The 15,926-nt window shown below is 46.0% G+C and overlaps 1 protein-coding gene across 2 annotated transcripts in view; it reads left to right on the forward strand.

Moving 5' to 3' along the window:
• NEURL1 (neuralized E3 ubiquitin protein ligase 1) overlaps positions 1 to 14,640 on the forward strand; it is a 134,164-nt gene extending 119,524 nt beyond the window's left edge. The window contains exons 5-6 of one of the 2 annotated variants that reach the window (XM_083616505.1): positions 8,225 to 8,371; positions 10,065 to 12,732. In XM_083616505.1, coding sequence (XP_083472631.1) covers positions 8,225 to 8,371; positions 10,065 to 10,306 — 389 coding nt within the window. In that variant the 3' untranslated portion in view covers positions 10,307 to 12,732. Of the gene's footprint in view, positions 1 to 8,224; positions 8,372 to 10,064 lie in introns of both variants that reach the window. The other variant, XM_083616506.1, reaches the window with a different exon arrangement.
• The last annotated feature ends 1,286 nt before the right edge of the window (positions 14,641 to 15,926 follow it).

Genomic DNA, 15,926 nt, shown 5'->3' on the forward strand with positions numbered 1-15,926 from the left:
GGTCTAGGCAGAATGCAGTGTTCCGCACAGTAGGAGGAGCCAAAAGTCAGTTGGCGTTGGTACCATGCCAATGCTGGGCTGTGCCTGTGTAGCCAACTCATTCCCAGAACTACTGGCGTGTCCGACAATTGGGTGACGTTGAAGCTGATTATTTCTCGGTGATTCCCAATTTGCATCACCATAGGTGGTGTCTGCTGTACCACCTGCCCCCCTAGCAGTTCCCTGCCATCCACTGTGACAACGTTCAGGGGCAGTGTGGCTGGCAGTAGCGCTATGTTGTGTTGTTGAAGGAATTCCAGTGCGATAAAGTCCGCATTACTGCCAGAGTCAATCGTAATCGGCACTTCTAAAGTGAGACCACTGGGCAGCTGGAGCGATGCGGTGAGCTGCACCACTGGTTTGGGCGGGAGGGGATCCGTGGGCTTCAAAATCTCTGGGGACTTCTTTACTGACTCGCCTGGCTGGCCCCCAGTGCTTCTGTTTCCAGCCAGACTCCTTCGTTTCCCTGCTGTGGTTCACTTTGCTGAGTTGCTCCCATTACTGTCATTGAAGCTGCAGTGTGCTTGTGGAGCCTCTGGGGACACTCTTTCGCCATGTGCTTAGGACTTTCACAGATGTAACACTTCCTGTTCCCTCTAGGCTGCTTTGTTTTGACTGCTCCCGGTGTTAAGGCTCTGGTGGCTGATTGAGCTCTAGCACCGCCGATCTCCATTGGCTCCTCCCCCCCTGCTTGCGGAGGCGTTGATTGCGCACGCGCGACATCCCTGGGCAAGAGGGAGGGCGCTCTGGCTGGTGTGCGTCCCCAACGCCCTTCTTCTCTGTCCCATGGGCGGTCCTCCAGCCTCACCCCCACTGCGAGCGATCTGTCCACCACTTCCTGGGTGCTTTTGGGTCTCTCCCCCCGCGCTATCTCATCCTTGATTTGGGGGTTCAATCCTTCCCAATAAAGATCTCTAACGGGGGGGGAATCCTTGTCCCACCCCAAGGCATTGACCAATGCAAAAAAGCGGGAGTGATACTGCCTCACGCTGGCTTTCCCTTGTCTCAGCCCAAATATGTCCTTACGGGCAATGTCAATGTCTATTTTCGATAGAAAGCAAGAATCCATCGCTTTAATGAATGCAGCTGAACTCTGGAGCGCTGGGTCCATATCTCTCCACAGATTGCGCAGACATGCTTTCGCGTCTCCATGCAAATGAGACAAGATAAACCCCACTTTTTCCTGCTCATCTCTAAACTCTTTTTCCAGCAGTTTCAGCGCAAACTGCACGTCTGCTCGGAAATTGGGGTACTGCTGTAAATTCCCATCGAAGTGAGATACAATGCTGCCTCCTCTCCTCCCCAACCCGATCCCCTCGGATCTGGACCCCGTTTGTGCCTGCTTAGTAAGCACGTCCAACCTGGCTTGGAGATCTCGGCATGCAGCAGCCGCTTCATCCTCTCTTTTCCTGGAGGCGAGTATCTCTGCGCTGAGCTGCGTTACCGCTTCTTGCAGGGAAGCAATTTGCTCTTCAGTAGACATGTCGCTTGACTCTTGTGAGCTCCCAAGGCACCAGTCCTCTTTCCTCCCTGCTTCGCTCCCCACACGCCGCTTGAGTCAAAGAGAACTGATGAAAACTTTGTGAGATGGGACTTACTGTCAGAGACTGCCTCTAGGTCCCGGCTCACAAAGGACCAACGCTAGCCGGTAGAACGGTATAAAGTCTTTATTGAAGTATAGTTTCCATTTCCAAATCTTAGCGTGCGTCTCTACGTCTATTCCCTAGATCGGCGAAGTCCCATCTGAATCTCCGCCTCCTGTACACCAGTTCAAGACCCTAGCCTTGCTCCACCTTTTGCGTCTCTCCTTTCGCCTCTGGGTCCTACCACCCCCCGGGGTTCCTTCCTTCCTGGATGCCTCGGATGCGGACCCTTCGGATTCCTCCCCCTCCCTTCGGCGGGCTTTAGGACCTGGCTCCCTTTCCGGGCTGCTCATTGCGCCTCCCTCTGTTACATTTGAACTTGGCGCGCGCGCGCTGTCTCCGACCCTCCTCTCTACCGTTTCCTCGCTCTCCGACGCAGGCGTGGCTGCTGCCGGAGAGCTGCCTGTCGCTGGTGCCTGGAACTCCTCCCCCCTGCTGCTCTCTGGTGGCGTAGCTGGTCCGGATCTCCAGCTGCTGCTCTCTGAATCCCCTCTGTTCCCTCCTTCCTGAGGTGCCCCTCTTGGCAACCCCCCAGCTCTGCCCACGGGAGCCCCTTTCTGTGAATCCTCCGATTCGCTGGAGAGACTTAGGGACCTTGGTCGGCTATCGTCGCTAACTTCTCCCTCCGATTCCTCTCCATCCGTCCCTTCTGCTCCTGAACCCCTGACAGTAATAATTATATATTAGCTCCCTTATGCCTTTGCCTGGGTATATCAAATAAATTGGAAACAAGATAGTTTATTATCCTCTCTGAATTTTGAATTGCCTGTTCATGGCAGCCAAAGCTTCCCCATTTCTTGCACAAATGCTGGAATGGGTTAGATTTTTCTGCATACGTGCAAGTGACAAAATGGACTAAATTTCCTGGTAACAAGCAGGTTGATGCTTCCAGCAAAATCTGCAGTAAATTTTAAAGCATCAAACTTTTTGGTGTGCTTTTAGTGAATTACTGGGAGTAAAATAACTCTGAGCAAAGTGCTAGTCCATCCTGATCTGCTGGCTGTCTCAACCTCCTTGGGTTTGTTGATTTCTCCTTGCACAACAGAATGTCACCCCCCTCTCCTCCTCCCATGCCCCCTTTATCTGTTCTGGGGGCTCCCTCAACCTTAAAAGGAGATTCATGGATCGCATAGGGTGCATGTGGGGTGAGAAGAAGGGAAAGTCCCATTGTGCTTGAGCTAATCCATGCACTAGCTCTTTGATTTAGTTGAATATTGTCTGTAGGCAAAAATGTCCAAGTTGAGTGAGTCTGGCAGGAAATGCTATTCAGGCAGACATTTGTACATATCTGTTTGCAACCCATAAAGCCAAGAAAACGAAATGAGTATGAGCTGATGTTTGCTGCAAGTGTTGATGCCTAGACATTAGAGGCTGTTGCCACAACAGCAGTGCAGGAGAATGGCCATTTAACTACATTTATTCATGAACTTTGGCCACCTGAAGCAGCTGCCTCAACATACCTCATGGGCAGGCAGGCCCTGTTGACAAGCACCTAAGTAAGCATGCTTGGATAAGCTCATCATGGAGGCATTATTGCCCAAAAGGATACAAGAGAAGAGGGAATATATTAAGAACAGGTTGTGTTCTGATTTTACCTATGGGACTGAGCATTGGGAAAGTGCTTGTTAGCCCCCTGACAGTTATGCTATGGGATTCTGCAGGGCAATGTTTTATCCCCACTTTTGAGACTTATGTGAAAGGTTATTCATACATTCATGCTAATCATAATCAGATAAAGATAGCTCACACAGTGCATCCCAGTGAACCTGGCCTTGCCACCGTACCAGTGGATTGAATGCTGTCTCAGCAAACAATCTAGCCCCTTCCTTGTGCTGTCAGCAGGTTTACATCTTTTCCATTGAAAAAATCATTGTCCAAACTCTACGCTTTTAGCCATTCATTCATCCCTTATTAACTTTCTCAAAGTGCAAAGCTAATCCAAGGATGGAGGGCTGGGTGGAGATTTTTTGTGACAGTGGACTTGAAAGGCTAACCACTTTGTACTATGCATAGCCAAGTTCTTATTCAAGCTTCCAGACCTGGTGTGTGTGTGTGTGTGTGTGTGTTTTCCATGTTTTCTCCCAGAGTTCCACCCTGGAGAAGAAACATACCTGTTTGGACTGAGAGCACAGAGGCCTCAGTGCTCTAGAAATATTACTTGCACCTTCTTGGCCATCATAAGTTCTGCCATCTTGGCAGCTTAAGATCTCTCTGAGCAATCAGCCTGGAGCATGGGTTCCAGCTCTTTGTGTATATAAAATATTTGAAAATGTGAACAAGCACTTTGACTGCATGTGCATGAATGAGTACTCTAACTGAAACTCAGCAGAGTCTAGGAGGTATGTTCCTGGCAGCAGTGGCAATCACAGCTGCCACTGAACACCATTTTTTCATGAATGCTGGATCAGGACCATAATGAGAGGCAAAAGATTGAAGCCCTGCTACCCTCCATGCTAGAGTCCCTTTCTAGTATGGGTGGGGGGGGGGGCAGAACCAGCAGTTTCCTTTGGGGAATGTGGACATGGTTTGCCCTAGCAACCTGACAAAACCCACCACTGAGGCCCGTCCTGGATCTGGGAATCACCATGTTAATTTGCTAGAATTTCCCCCTTTTCAGGGGAAATGGGCTGCCATTTTCATTTCCCAGAATGCCCTGGACCTACAGTACATTGGGAACATTATGGGGAATTAAAATGGAGGCTCCTTGATTCCACTGTGTGAAGCTGCCCAGCATTCCTGCTGCTGCCGTCGCCACAAGATAGACAAATTGGTATTTCTCTGATGCACGGACATATAACCCATGCTGCTCCCTGCGTATGGAGCCTCATTTAGGTCAAAAATATGAGAGGAAGCCTTTTGTTTTGTATACTTCTTGGCTGCTGTTTAATGTCTCTCTCTTTGTTGTGTGCATATGAGATCTGTTCTCTTGCTAGGGTGTTTACAATATACAATACAATTCCCTTCATTTGAACAGATTGGAGGAATGGGTGTGGGGTAGGCTGCCGCCAAGAACATTCAGATAGCAGTCACTGGTGCAAACAGGCCTGTTTACACAGGGTTATGCACAGGGCTGCAGCAGACCATCCCATGACACTGATAATAGTGGTGGTTGAGAAGAAACTCTAAAACGTCTAAGAAAGCCTCAAGTTTCCTGGAAGCAGTAAGCGGGATACACAGAGAAAAGAAGGAACTGCAGCACCACAGATGGCCCTGAGCTTGACCATACTGTCCCATTGTTTTCGTAGTAGGGCACCTACTTTTCATGCAAGAAGTCTCTGGCTCAATCCCTGGCATCTGTAGGTAGCTTTGGAAAATATCTTTGTCTGAGACCCTGGAGAACTGCTGCCACTCAGTGTCAGCAATGCTGAACCATATGGGCCAGTGGCTTCCTCTGTTGCACCTCCCCATCCCGACGCATTATGAATTGTGGTAGTCAGAGTGGCTTCCACATTTTGCTCTAGGCACCTTTAAGAAAGTACTGCATTGATGGGCCTCTTGTGCACATGCCAAAGACATTCAATGCACTGAAGAGCCTGGTTAAAACAACAACAACACTGTTCCATTACATATAAACACTTTGTTTTTTTCCAATTGGAGCAATACAGGATTCATGGAAGTACAGTCATACCTCGGGTTAAATGTGCTTCAGGTTGAGCGTTTTCAGGTTATGCTCCACAGCGACCTGGAAGTAACGGAGCGTGTTACTTCCGGGTTTTGCCGCTCACTCATGCAGAGACACTCAAAATGATGTCACGCGCATGCGTGGAAGTGGCGAATCACAACCTGCGCACACGCAGACACGGGTTGCTTTCACTTCAGGATGCGAACGGGGCTCCGGAATGGATCTCGTTCGCATCCAGAGGTACCACTGTAGTATTTTCTAATGGAGATCAACAGTTGCCTTCCAATGAAAACAAAATCTGCCTGTGAACTTGGTTGGGAATGGTCAGCCCTGCTCAGCTTTTGAGCCAGAAGCTATCGCTTCCCCCTTCCTCTCTGCCCATCCTGCCCACCCACTTTACTGAACTTAATGCTAATCAGTACACACACACACACACACACACACACACACACACACACACAGAGCAGAGCTGCATTGGCTGCCAGAACAAAATAGCCAAGGATTCTGCCATGATTAGCCAAAATCTGACTTTGAGTAACGGTCCATTAGAAACAGCTGCCTTTCCTCAGAACGTTGTCCTCAATGACCTTGGCATTTTGCAGTGTTACATGGGAAGCATTACTTATTTTATTGCCATTTATATCACCTTAAAAATGGCAAAATCAACACAGCAGATTGTTAAACCAGCAATGGCAAAGAGCTGAAACAGTTACCATAAAGCCTAATATTATCATAAGGTTTGTTTCCAAAGAACAAATGTTGGAACACAGCTTGGACCCCGTTGCCTCCCCTGGCCTATAAAATAGGGTTCAGGAATGGATTTGGGACTGCTGCTTTCAGTTCTCTGTTAGGATTGCCAAGCCCAGACTTTTGAGATGTCTCTTTTCCTTTAAAATGAATGTAAAAAGGAGAATTCGAATGAGTATGGGATTTGTTCCACCATAGTGATGTATTATTATTATTAGTAGTAATAATAGTATTGATATTATTAATTTCCTGCCTTTCACCCTAAAGTCCCAGGGTGGGCTACAATTAAAATACAATGTTAGAAACAGTGTAAATCAACTTGCAATCACAGAAACAAGGTGGGTCCTAAAAATATACATCTCAGGTGTCAAAAGCCAGGGTAAAGAGGTGCATCTTCAGCATTCACTAAAAGTTGTATAATGAAGACAGCAGATATGCCTCTGTGGGGCCAGAGGTCCACAGTTTAGGGGCGGCCACTGATAATGTCTTCTCTTGGGCTGCTACACACCCATAAACCTCTGGAACAACTAAGAGGGACCCTCTGCTGATCTTAACTCCCAGGGGTTCTGTAGGGAAGGTCATCTGCACCTGGTATAAATTTACCCCATGATGCCTCTTGTGGTCCAGTTTAACACTCACATCTTAGATGGCTAAGCTCCTGTTGCAAGGACATTAGCCTGTGCATCTCCTTGCTGAGACGGAGGCCAAAACTGTTCTTTAGGAACATAGGAAGCTGCCTTATACCTGTGCATCTGGTCCAGCATTTCCTATTTAGTCTGCCTGTCAACGGCGTTGCAGGGTCACTGACAGAGATCTTCTTCGCGTTACCTTTTACCTGATCCTTTTAAACTGCAGATACCAGGGACTGAATTTGAGTCTTTCTGCACACAGAACATATACTCTGCCACTGTGCTTTGGAGCCTTCTCTCTTTGTCACTCTGTTTCTTCATCACACCTGATGCCATGCTCATTCTGTTCATTTGACTTTTTTTTTTAAAGTATGCAATTACGTGAGGCTTGTGTCATGGCGATTGTTTCCATGTAAACAGAAATAAGTGAGTGCTGGGCAACAGAAGCACAATGTGTGATTGATGTGTTTAGAGCAAACAGAATGCAGATACTGCTCACAGGGTGTTTTGACGCAAACCTCTGGTCTTCTCATCCTTGGGTATGACAGTTATTTCTCACTCCACAGCTCAGATATCTAGAATAACACGCATCTCAATACTTGCAGTTCCACCAGACCCCTCGTCCCAGCCACAGGGGCTTCTTGGTAGCCAAAAAAGGAGCTGTGCGAAGCAGCATGGGTGGGTATCTTACCAAATAACAATGGTGCCAGCAGTTCAAATCCCTAGTTAAGATTCCAGACTCTTGCCCAGAATTGCTAACTAGCTAATGTCAATGCCAAATCTTACTATTTTATAAGTATTGGTTTATTTATAACCCGCTTCTTCCTCTGTGTAGGTCAGGGTTGCCAACCGTGTGCCCCCAGGTTCCATGGTGCCCAGGAAGGCTTTCACTGGTGCCCCTGGGCAGGTGACCAGTACTCTGAGCTTTCAGGAAAAGAATAGCTAAGTCTCTTGCCCTCCCAGAAAGAAAGTTGTGAGATAAAAAGTGCAAATACTTTCTGAGCAATTTTTGTGAAATGAGAGTCAGTGTAGTGTGGTGACCTTGTGTATTTTTTCCTGATACTGAGGAATGCCCCCTGTTGCTGTTAGACAGCGACAGCCTCAGTGTATGTTTCTCCCTCTCTGTGTGCGTCTAAGTATTGTGTGATTTCCATAGCCTTGACCAACAGGACATAGCTGTCTTCCCATGATAAGCATAAGGTTGTCAGGGCTGGTTGTCTCTCGAATTTTATATTATGCTATGTTCTATCCCTAGAGTAACCATTTTATGACCGGTGCTCCCAGCACTCTTTAAACATTCAAAATGTTGCCACTAGTCCAAAAATATTGGTGACCTATAGATGGTTCTCTTTCTCCCACTTCTCCTAATAATAACCCTGTGAGGTAGGATAGGCTGGGAGAGAGACTGTCCAGAAACAACCAGTGAGTTTGTGGCTGAGCAGTTGTTGTGGCAGGGATTTGAACCTGGGCCTCTCCAATCACTATGTCACACTACCTCTCAGTAAAAACCTGAAACTATACCAGCATTTCACTTCCTTCTGCAGGTTCTACTCTCCTGGCTGAGCGACTGGGCCCCTCTGCACCAAGCTCACCCACCTCATCTCCAAACTCTCCTTCCGTCCTCTGCAGTGGCATTTCTGATCCCATTCTGAGTACATGTGGATCTGGCCCACTTGGCAGCTCAGTCAGTGGTAAGTACTTCTACAGCACCAAACTATACCCCTTCCAGCCTCAATTACTGCATCTCGTAAGAGCCCTTCCTAAATTCATTTTCCTTTCCTGCCCCAAGAAGTGCAGGAGCTGCACTTTGGGGCAGTCTTCAATCTCTGCTCATTTGTCATTGCAAAATTCCTCTCCTCTTTTCTTTGTTTTAAAAGTGATTTTAGATTTTATAATGGTGCTGTATTGGTGATATTTTGTTGTTCAAATATAATTTGGTAAGCTTCCGAGAAAGCTGTTCAACAGCGGAATGGATTCTCTCAGGTGGTGGTGGACTCTCCTTCCTTGGAGGTTTTTAAGCAGAGGTTGGATGCCCATCTGTCGTGGATGCTACTGTTGAGACACAAATCTAGATGCAAGCCATGTTGGTTCTTCCTCCACAGTTGGCAGCAGTAACGTTTCTGAATACCAGTTGCGGGAAACTGCAGGAAGGAAGGGTGCCCTTGTGCTCGGGTCCTGCTTTCAGGTTTCCCACAGGCATCTGGGTGGCCACCGTGAGAACAGGATGCTGGACTGATCCAGGAGGCTTTTCTTATGTTTGTACTTGAATTTTGATGCGTGGACCCCAGTGATCAGACACACTGCCTGCCGTTGTTTATCCCTTGCACATAAACAAGGCCTGACTTACACTAAGCTTGTACTTAGGCTTCCGTGCACTCGGGACCCTGGCAAGCAGGTGTTGGATCGTGTGAAGCCCTATAAATGTGCAGCTGCTTCTTCCTTGCAGACAACTACATCAACCACATTGACATCTATAAGCAGGGCTAGGCCACATGCCCAAGGCCAGAGGCAGGTCCGGAGCCTGTTTCTACTCCTCTGCAGGCGCAGGATGTTACTTTCACACAGATAATGGATGTAGGGGGCTTTAGAAGTGGCCTTGTGGCAAATTATTGTTCTCTAGAAATTTATCAATGCCCAGTGTTCATCACTTTGAAGAGATACCCTCCACCCTAACAAACCAATGAGACAGTTGTGTGGAGATGCAGTTTTGTACTTCTGTTCTTACAGACACGGACAGAGAACCAAATTTACTTATGGGAGAAAAGTAACACTTCTGCAGTTGCATGTTTGTGTGCAGGTTACACATTCAAATCCAATTTATATGCCCAACGAGCCCCCAGACTCTGAGACTAGACTCTGTTGCACTAATTTGGCACAAATTTCTTTGGCACAAATGGGTTTTGCTTCCAAGATCCAAGCCATCGGTGACTTTGGAATATATTTGACACTGACTGAGAGGTGGATGGATGAAAAGACTCCAGGAGCTAGGGAAATCTACTAGCAATAGGGGGAGGACGCCATGTTCTGAAGTCCTTATTGCGCTTCTGCACTGGTATTGCAGCATCCTATCGAGTCATGGCTGGCCATCACATTTTAGTAGAAACTGCAAGGGGGAGAGGGATAATCTTGACCTCTGCAGGAAATTGAGTACATTGAGTGACATATTGGAACCCATGAATGGTCCATCTGGCACAGTATTGGCCTTCCTGATAGTGGTCAGATAGATGCATCTGGGAGTTACAGAAGTGGGGTGTGGAGTGATGTTCTCTCTCTCATTGTCTTAACCTCTAGAATATGATGTGTTGGACCAGCAATCTTGTTTTTGATATCCCTGGGTAGAGATGACTACATATAAAAAGAGTGACAGCATTTCTTATATTGCAGGCACAGCTCCAAACTCTCCCGTCAGCATGCCAGAGTCCCCCCTTTCCCCCTCCATCTCAGGGTCCTGGAATGACGAGTGCACCATCTGCTATGAGAACACGGTGGACACCGTGATTTACTCCTGTGGACATATGTGTCTGTGCTACACCTGCGGGCTCAAACTCAAGAAGATGGCCAATGCCTGTTGTCCTATCTGCAGACGTGCCATCAAGGACATCATCAAGACCTATCGCAGCACCTAGAGCAGCATGGCAGGAAAAGGGTAGGGGCAGCAGGGGACATGCTCTCTTATGACAACTCAACAGAACAGGGTGGGGAGGGGCTGTCCAGCTTGCCAAAATTCCCATCCTTCCCTGTGCAACTAACTCTGAATGTTGCTACATGTGGGCAAATCCCAGAAATTTGAGGTCTAAACATTTCCTTCCTTCCTTGGCATCTAGCAGAGAGCTACTGACAACAATCTGATGTCCATCCGTCAAGAAAGGTTGAATTGCATTCCTCCTCTTTCCCTAGCTCTGGCTCCACTCACCCACCTTCCTGCAAGGATCAAATTATGCAGAATAATCAGATTTTCTTGGGTATGTTAGCAGTTTCATTATGTGAATGAATTCAACATTTTGGACGTTTAAGTGGAGTAGAAAAAGAACAAGCCATGTGAGCACTGAAACCACTTGCCAGAGCAAGAGGGATGGCCTCCCCCCATAGAAATATCTCTTGCAAGTGTCTATTCCGATGGGAAGGAACTGCCTCTGCCAGCTTTCCTAGTGGCCACAAATGCACATCAGTGGCAGCTGGATCCCAAGGGAATGTGGCGTATGCTGGTGCTAAGGAAGGTGATCTTTGGGTGCTTCTTCTTGTACTGTGCTGCACACGGGAGTCTCACTGTTAACTGACAGCCTTCAAGTTCTACTTTCTATAAATGCTCTCTTCCTTTCCACTCCAGTCTGTTCACCCCACCCTTGGAAGCAGCTGCTGATAGTGCTACAGCATGACACTGCATCCTTTATGAGCATTCCCCCTGCTGCTTTCCCAAACCCACTGGTTTCCTTCTTCTTTTTAAAGCATTGCACCAGGAGGCTTTTTCAATGGCCAAAGGGGTGCCTTCACACCTGTTTTCTGCAAATGATGGAGTGCATTTTAGAAGCCATAAGGAAGAAGGCACACAAAGGCCTTTTATCAGGACACTGAACATCTGTCTCTGCTTTTAAGGAAAGCAAAAGCATCGGTAATTTAATAACCTTTGGCCAAGCTGAATGTGTGACACAGAGCTGCATCTATTTTGTTATCATGAAAAAAGAGAGACCTGAAGCAGTTTGTCTTAGTTTTTAAAAAATGTTTATTTGGTTTTATGAAGGATTTTTAAAGTATTCTTCCCAACATGTGAAGGACAATTGTTCTGGCCTTTCTTGCTCCCAGCACTGTGAATCTACCTGGCTTGACTGAATTCTTGGTGTTTCCCTCCATGCCTTGCTGCAGCTGATTGTGCTGTGATGGACAATAACAAGGCCTCATTCTTCAGCAGCTCCACTATCTTCTGTGTTCCATTCGACAAATCCCACATGCATCCGGAACTGCAGCTTATCGTCACCTGGCACCAAGTGGGCTAACTACTTCTGAAATGCCACCAAATACCCCAGCTGGGAGAAACCCGCAGCCCAGTTCATCAGCCTCAGCTCCCTAATATGAACACCAGAGAGAGTTAGGTAAGGAAAGAGGTAGATTAAGAAAGCATTCAGAAAGGGACAGCAGATTGCTGGTGTCTGAGATTTTCATTTCCCCCAATGAAAAGTGTTTCGCTTCACCAACTTAGTGGACAGTTTTGCCCTCATCAGAGTCACGCCAGGCTAAATGTACAGGCAATTCCCATGTTGTGTGTGCGCCGTTTTTCGCTGTGGGATGCAGCCCCTGTACAAATGGAGAGTTGCCTGTATAGCATTGAGGCTGTAAATATAATGATGGCCAACTCATATTGGGAAGGCAGAAAACCCTTTTAATACAGATGTCCTTAAAAAAAACAACACAAGAGGATTGGGGCACAGCATTTCTAAAAGACCCAAGTTCCCTGCAACACCTAGCAGCCGCTGCCTGTAAGGAAAAAGTTAGGAGACTCTTGTCTGAAGTATACCCAGCATGGTAATATTCCTGGACTGGACTGATTCTTCTAGTACTTGCTGTCTGAGCACTTGTGGGTGCTTCAGCCTGTGCTGGACCTAGCTAATCCACAGTTTACAATAGGGATGGGGAAATTGTGGCTTTCTAGATATCATTCAACTTCCATACATCCCAGTGAGCATAGCCAAGGGAAAGAAATGTTGGCAACTGTAGTACAGCATCAGCTGGAGAGGCGCAAGTTCCCCCATCCTTGGTTTATGGGGATCATCAGCACAGTGGTTGCTGAACCACCTCATTGACACCTGCCTCATGCAGGTGTGGTCCAAAGAATATAGATAACTGGTTTCCCTCCATCCAGGCATTCCTAGTCAACTTGCCCCTAGGACTCATGATCTGTAAAGATACTGTGATGTGCAATACTAAGCAATGGCACCTCTTGAAATTTAGTGTCCATGTTGCTGGATGTGCAGAAAAGGCCTCAGTTAAAATTGCCTCTGTTTGGGCATATGACCACCTGCGCATGTGGTGTTCAAAAGAAAAGCCTGCCTGGTTTGGTCATGTGCCGCCATTGCATGAACTGGATCCAACTGCTGGAATGTTACTGCAAATGCCACTTTGAATATTTGCACACAGCCAACTCCTCACTGGCTGGGAGCCAGCAAGCACTTTGCTGTTGGTTGTCAATCTAAGTAGACCCTTATCAAGGCAATGGATATTGTACCATGTGATAGGTTACAGGCACTTCAGGATAAAAAACAATGCAGGTGGATTGTAGCAATCCCTTGCATAAAGGAAAACTGACTCACCTAGTCACAAACCAAAAATAGAAGCTATAGTTCCTAAGAGTTTGCTCACTCACACTAGTCTTGGCCCACATAAATTAGCATTTTTCCTACCCCCTCCCCCCCCGCACCAAAAACCATTGTGTCTTGCTTTTTGTCTTGCCACCTCGAGGTGCTCATCTGTGCTCTCTAACTGTCCTCGAATCCCTAAAGAGCTTCCTATTCCACTAGTAGCTTGCATCTGGCCCTCTGCAGTGTCAACCACTTGCAAAGCATTTTTTTAAAATGAGCACAAAGCCTCAAACTCCATAGCTATGACATAAGAAAACCAGATGTAGATGGGACAACCGTATGATTTATCTCTGCCTTTGGCAAGTAGGATATGGAAAGTTAATTTATGCCCCTCAAGGCAGGAGCCCTTTCCTACTGTGGCACCATAAGATCATTTGAACCAGGATTTGACAAGACCATTCTCTCTCTGTGTGTGTGTGTTGTCTTCCGTTGAGTTCATTGCATCTATTCCAGTATAAGTTGTGTGAAGAGAACATCTGGTACTACCTTTCATGTCCTATAGCAGAGATGGGAACCTTTGGCCCTTTAGAAGTTGCTTAATTTCCATCAGCCACAGCCACCATGACCAGTCTGGGTCAGGGAAGATCAGAATGACAGCTCAGCAACATTTGGAGGTTCCCCACAGCTGCCCAATGGCCATAAGTAGATAAGAAAATTACAAACTAAGGCTGTAGTCATATGCCCACTTACTTTGGAGTTAGTCTTTTTGCACAATCATGGCTAGAAACAGGCTGCGTTCATTCGGCAAGGTTCCTATCAAATCCAGTCTACTCCACAGCTATAGTATAAAAAGAGAGAGATAACATTTGTTTCAGCAGTTGGGGCAAGACATAATATGCAGTAACATAGGGAAGAGACAGGACCGGCATTGTCTGGAGATTTCACGCAAGACACATTCACCTTGATCTGGTTCTGATTCTTTGTGATCAAGGAGCTCCTCTTCCCCAAATAGTTCCCTCTGTTATCTGAAGAGAGGAAGTAGGTCTGCATGTGTATTTCCTTCCCAGTAAAATATTTGCTGCCTCTACTCAGCTGATTGAGGCAGAGTGTAGGGACAGGAGCCCCACATGAGCAGATAAGTGAATATATATGGCTTTGGAACAAGGTATTTGTGGCTATATATCTTGCTTTCACATAGTATCTAAAATCAGAGGTGAAGCTCTGCATTGTTGCATCCACAATAGCAATGGAGATATCAAAAGATGAATTAACGTATTTTTTTTATTATTATTATGGCATATTGATAGATGAGAAGGATGGGGTGAGGGGGAGAAAGCAATTCTTTAAAAATAGAGACAGTGGGGTAGGATAGCCAAAGGCTTAAAGTACTGTAACAACACAAACATCTCCTAGGCTCGGCAGATTTTGCCAGTCAGTTTTCACATTTTCCTAGAATGTATTTTAATATGAGAAGGTGCTTTGGGAAACTTCAGCCCAGGGCTTCATATTTTAGGACACTATGCCATAGAAACTAGCACCATGTCTTCAAATGATGAATTCATAATTAAAATGCTGTGTATAGTTGATGCTGCTATTCTGCATGAGAAAAATATTGCCTCTAGAAGAGATGTTTTATAGAAAATGCATTTAATAATATCCCTTTGGCATCACTTCTGTGGGGAGCACACTTCTTATTTTACAAACAATTGTGGCTAGTAAAATTACACGGCACACATTTCTAAAACCTAGGGGTGTGTGAGGAATAGTTTTGTTTTCTGGTTCATTGTCACTTTTAATGTTTCTTTTGTTTAATTTTCTATTTGTTTTCCCATTGCTTTCAGTGGAAGACCCAGGCAGTTTTCTGTTTTAACTTGGATGTTTTCTATCCAATTGGTATGCAATCTACTACCTCCCCAGGGCATTAGACCCACTGAATGGGTCCCCATTTTATAGGTTCTTAGAAGCATGCCGAGGCACAGGCTAGATGCTCTGTGAACTGAACACAGCTTTCACTGGTCTCTCTCTTTCCCCCTTGCTGTGACATTTCTCTGAACTGTGCATAGACTTCTTCAATGCAAAAGCAATGCCTCTAAAGCAATGCAGCTGAAAACAGAGTATGAACTTTAGTTTAATTTTCATTCAAATTCCCATTTGCTATAAAAACAGATGAGTAAATGAGGCTCATTTAATTTTTCATTCATGTTTCAAGTACTGCACACTCTTACCTAGTAAATTAAATGCCATTAGGTTCTGAATAGATGGGTCCTAATCCAGAAATGCACATGTTCAACAATGGACTTCATTCGCATGCTGTTCAGGTGGGGAGCTAGAGTAATCAACTTTGTGCTCAAGCCCCGCTTTGGGCAAAAGATTCCTGCACTGCAGGAGGTTGGACTAGATGTCCTTTGTGGTCCCTTCCAACTCTACAATTCTATGGTTGCCCAAATAACCTGTCTGAAATATGAGGCCTGGATTTATTCATTCCATTTTCCCTTGTGGGAAAACAAAACCTTGAGCCTGCAGATGTCAGTCACTGGTTGAGAGGAAGTTCACATACAATTCTGAATGTAAGGCTTTTAAAAGGTGAGCCATACTTACCGTCTCCTTTTGTGCTTCTGCTGGAATGGGCTCTTGTCTGAAATGCTGTATTCCTTACAGAGTCATTCCTATGAAGTGTCAAAGTAGGGGTAAGGAACTTGTTCAGATTGCAGTGCCTGGTGCTTTATATTATCCACTTTTAAAATTAATCCTCCCCATGTTAATGAGTAGGAATATTTTGAAGTCGATAAAAAAAAATGCTTCCTTCATCGCAGCCTATTAAAACAAATAATGGATCCAATTTATGTCCCTAATAAAGGGTTTGCCTTGACAAAGAATGGATGTTGTTTTTTGCCTAATCTGTTATTGATTGTGATAAACCAAAGTAACTAAATTACACGTGTTCCTAAGGTGTTGC

Source organism: Podarcis filfolensis, assembly GCF_964270895.1.
Source record: "Podarcis filfolensis genome assembly, chromosome: 5".
Classification (NCBI taxonomy): domain Eukaryota; kingdom Metazoa; phylum Chordata; class Lepidosauria; order Squamata; family Lacertidae; genus Podarcis; species Podarcis filfolensis.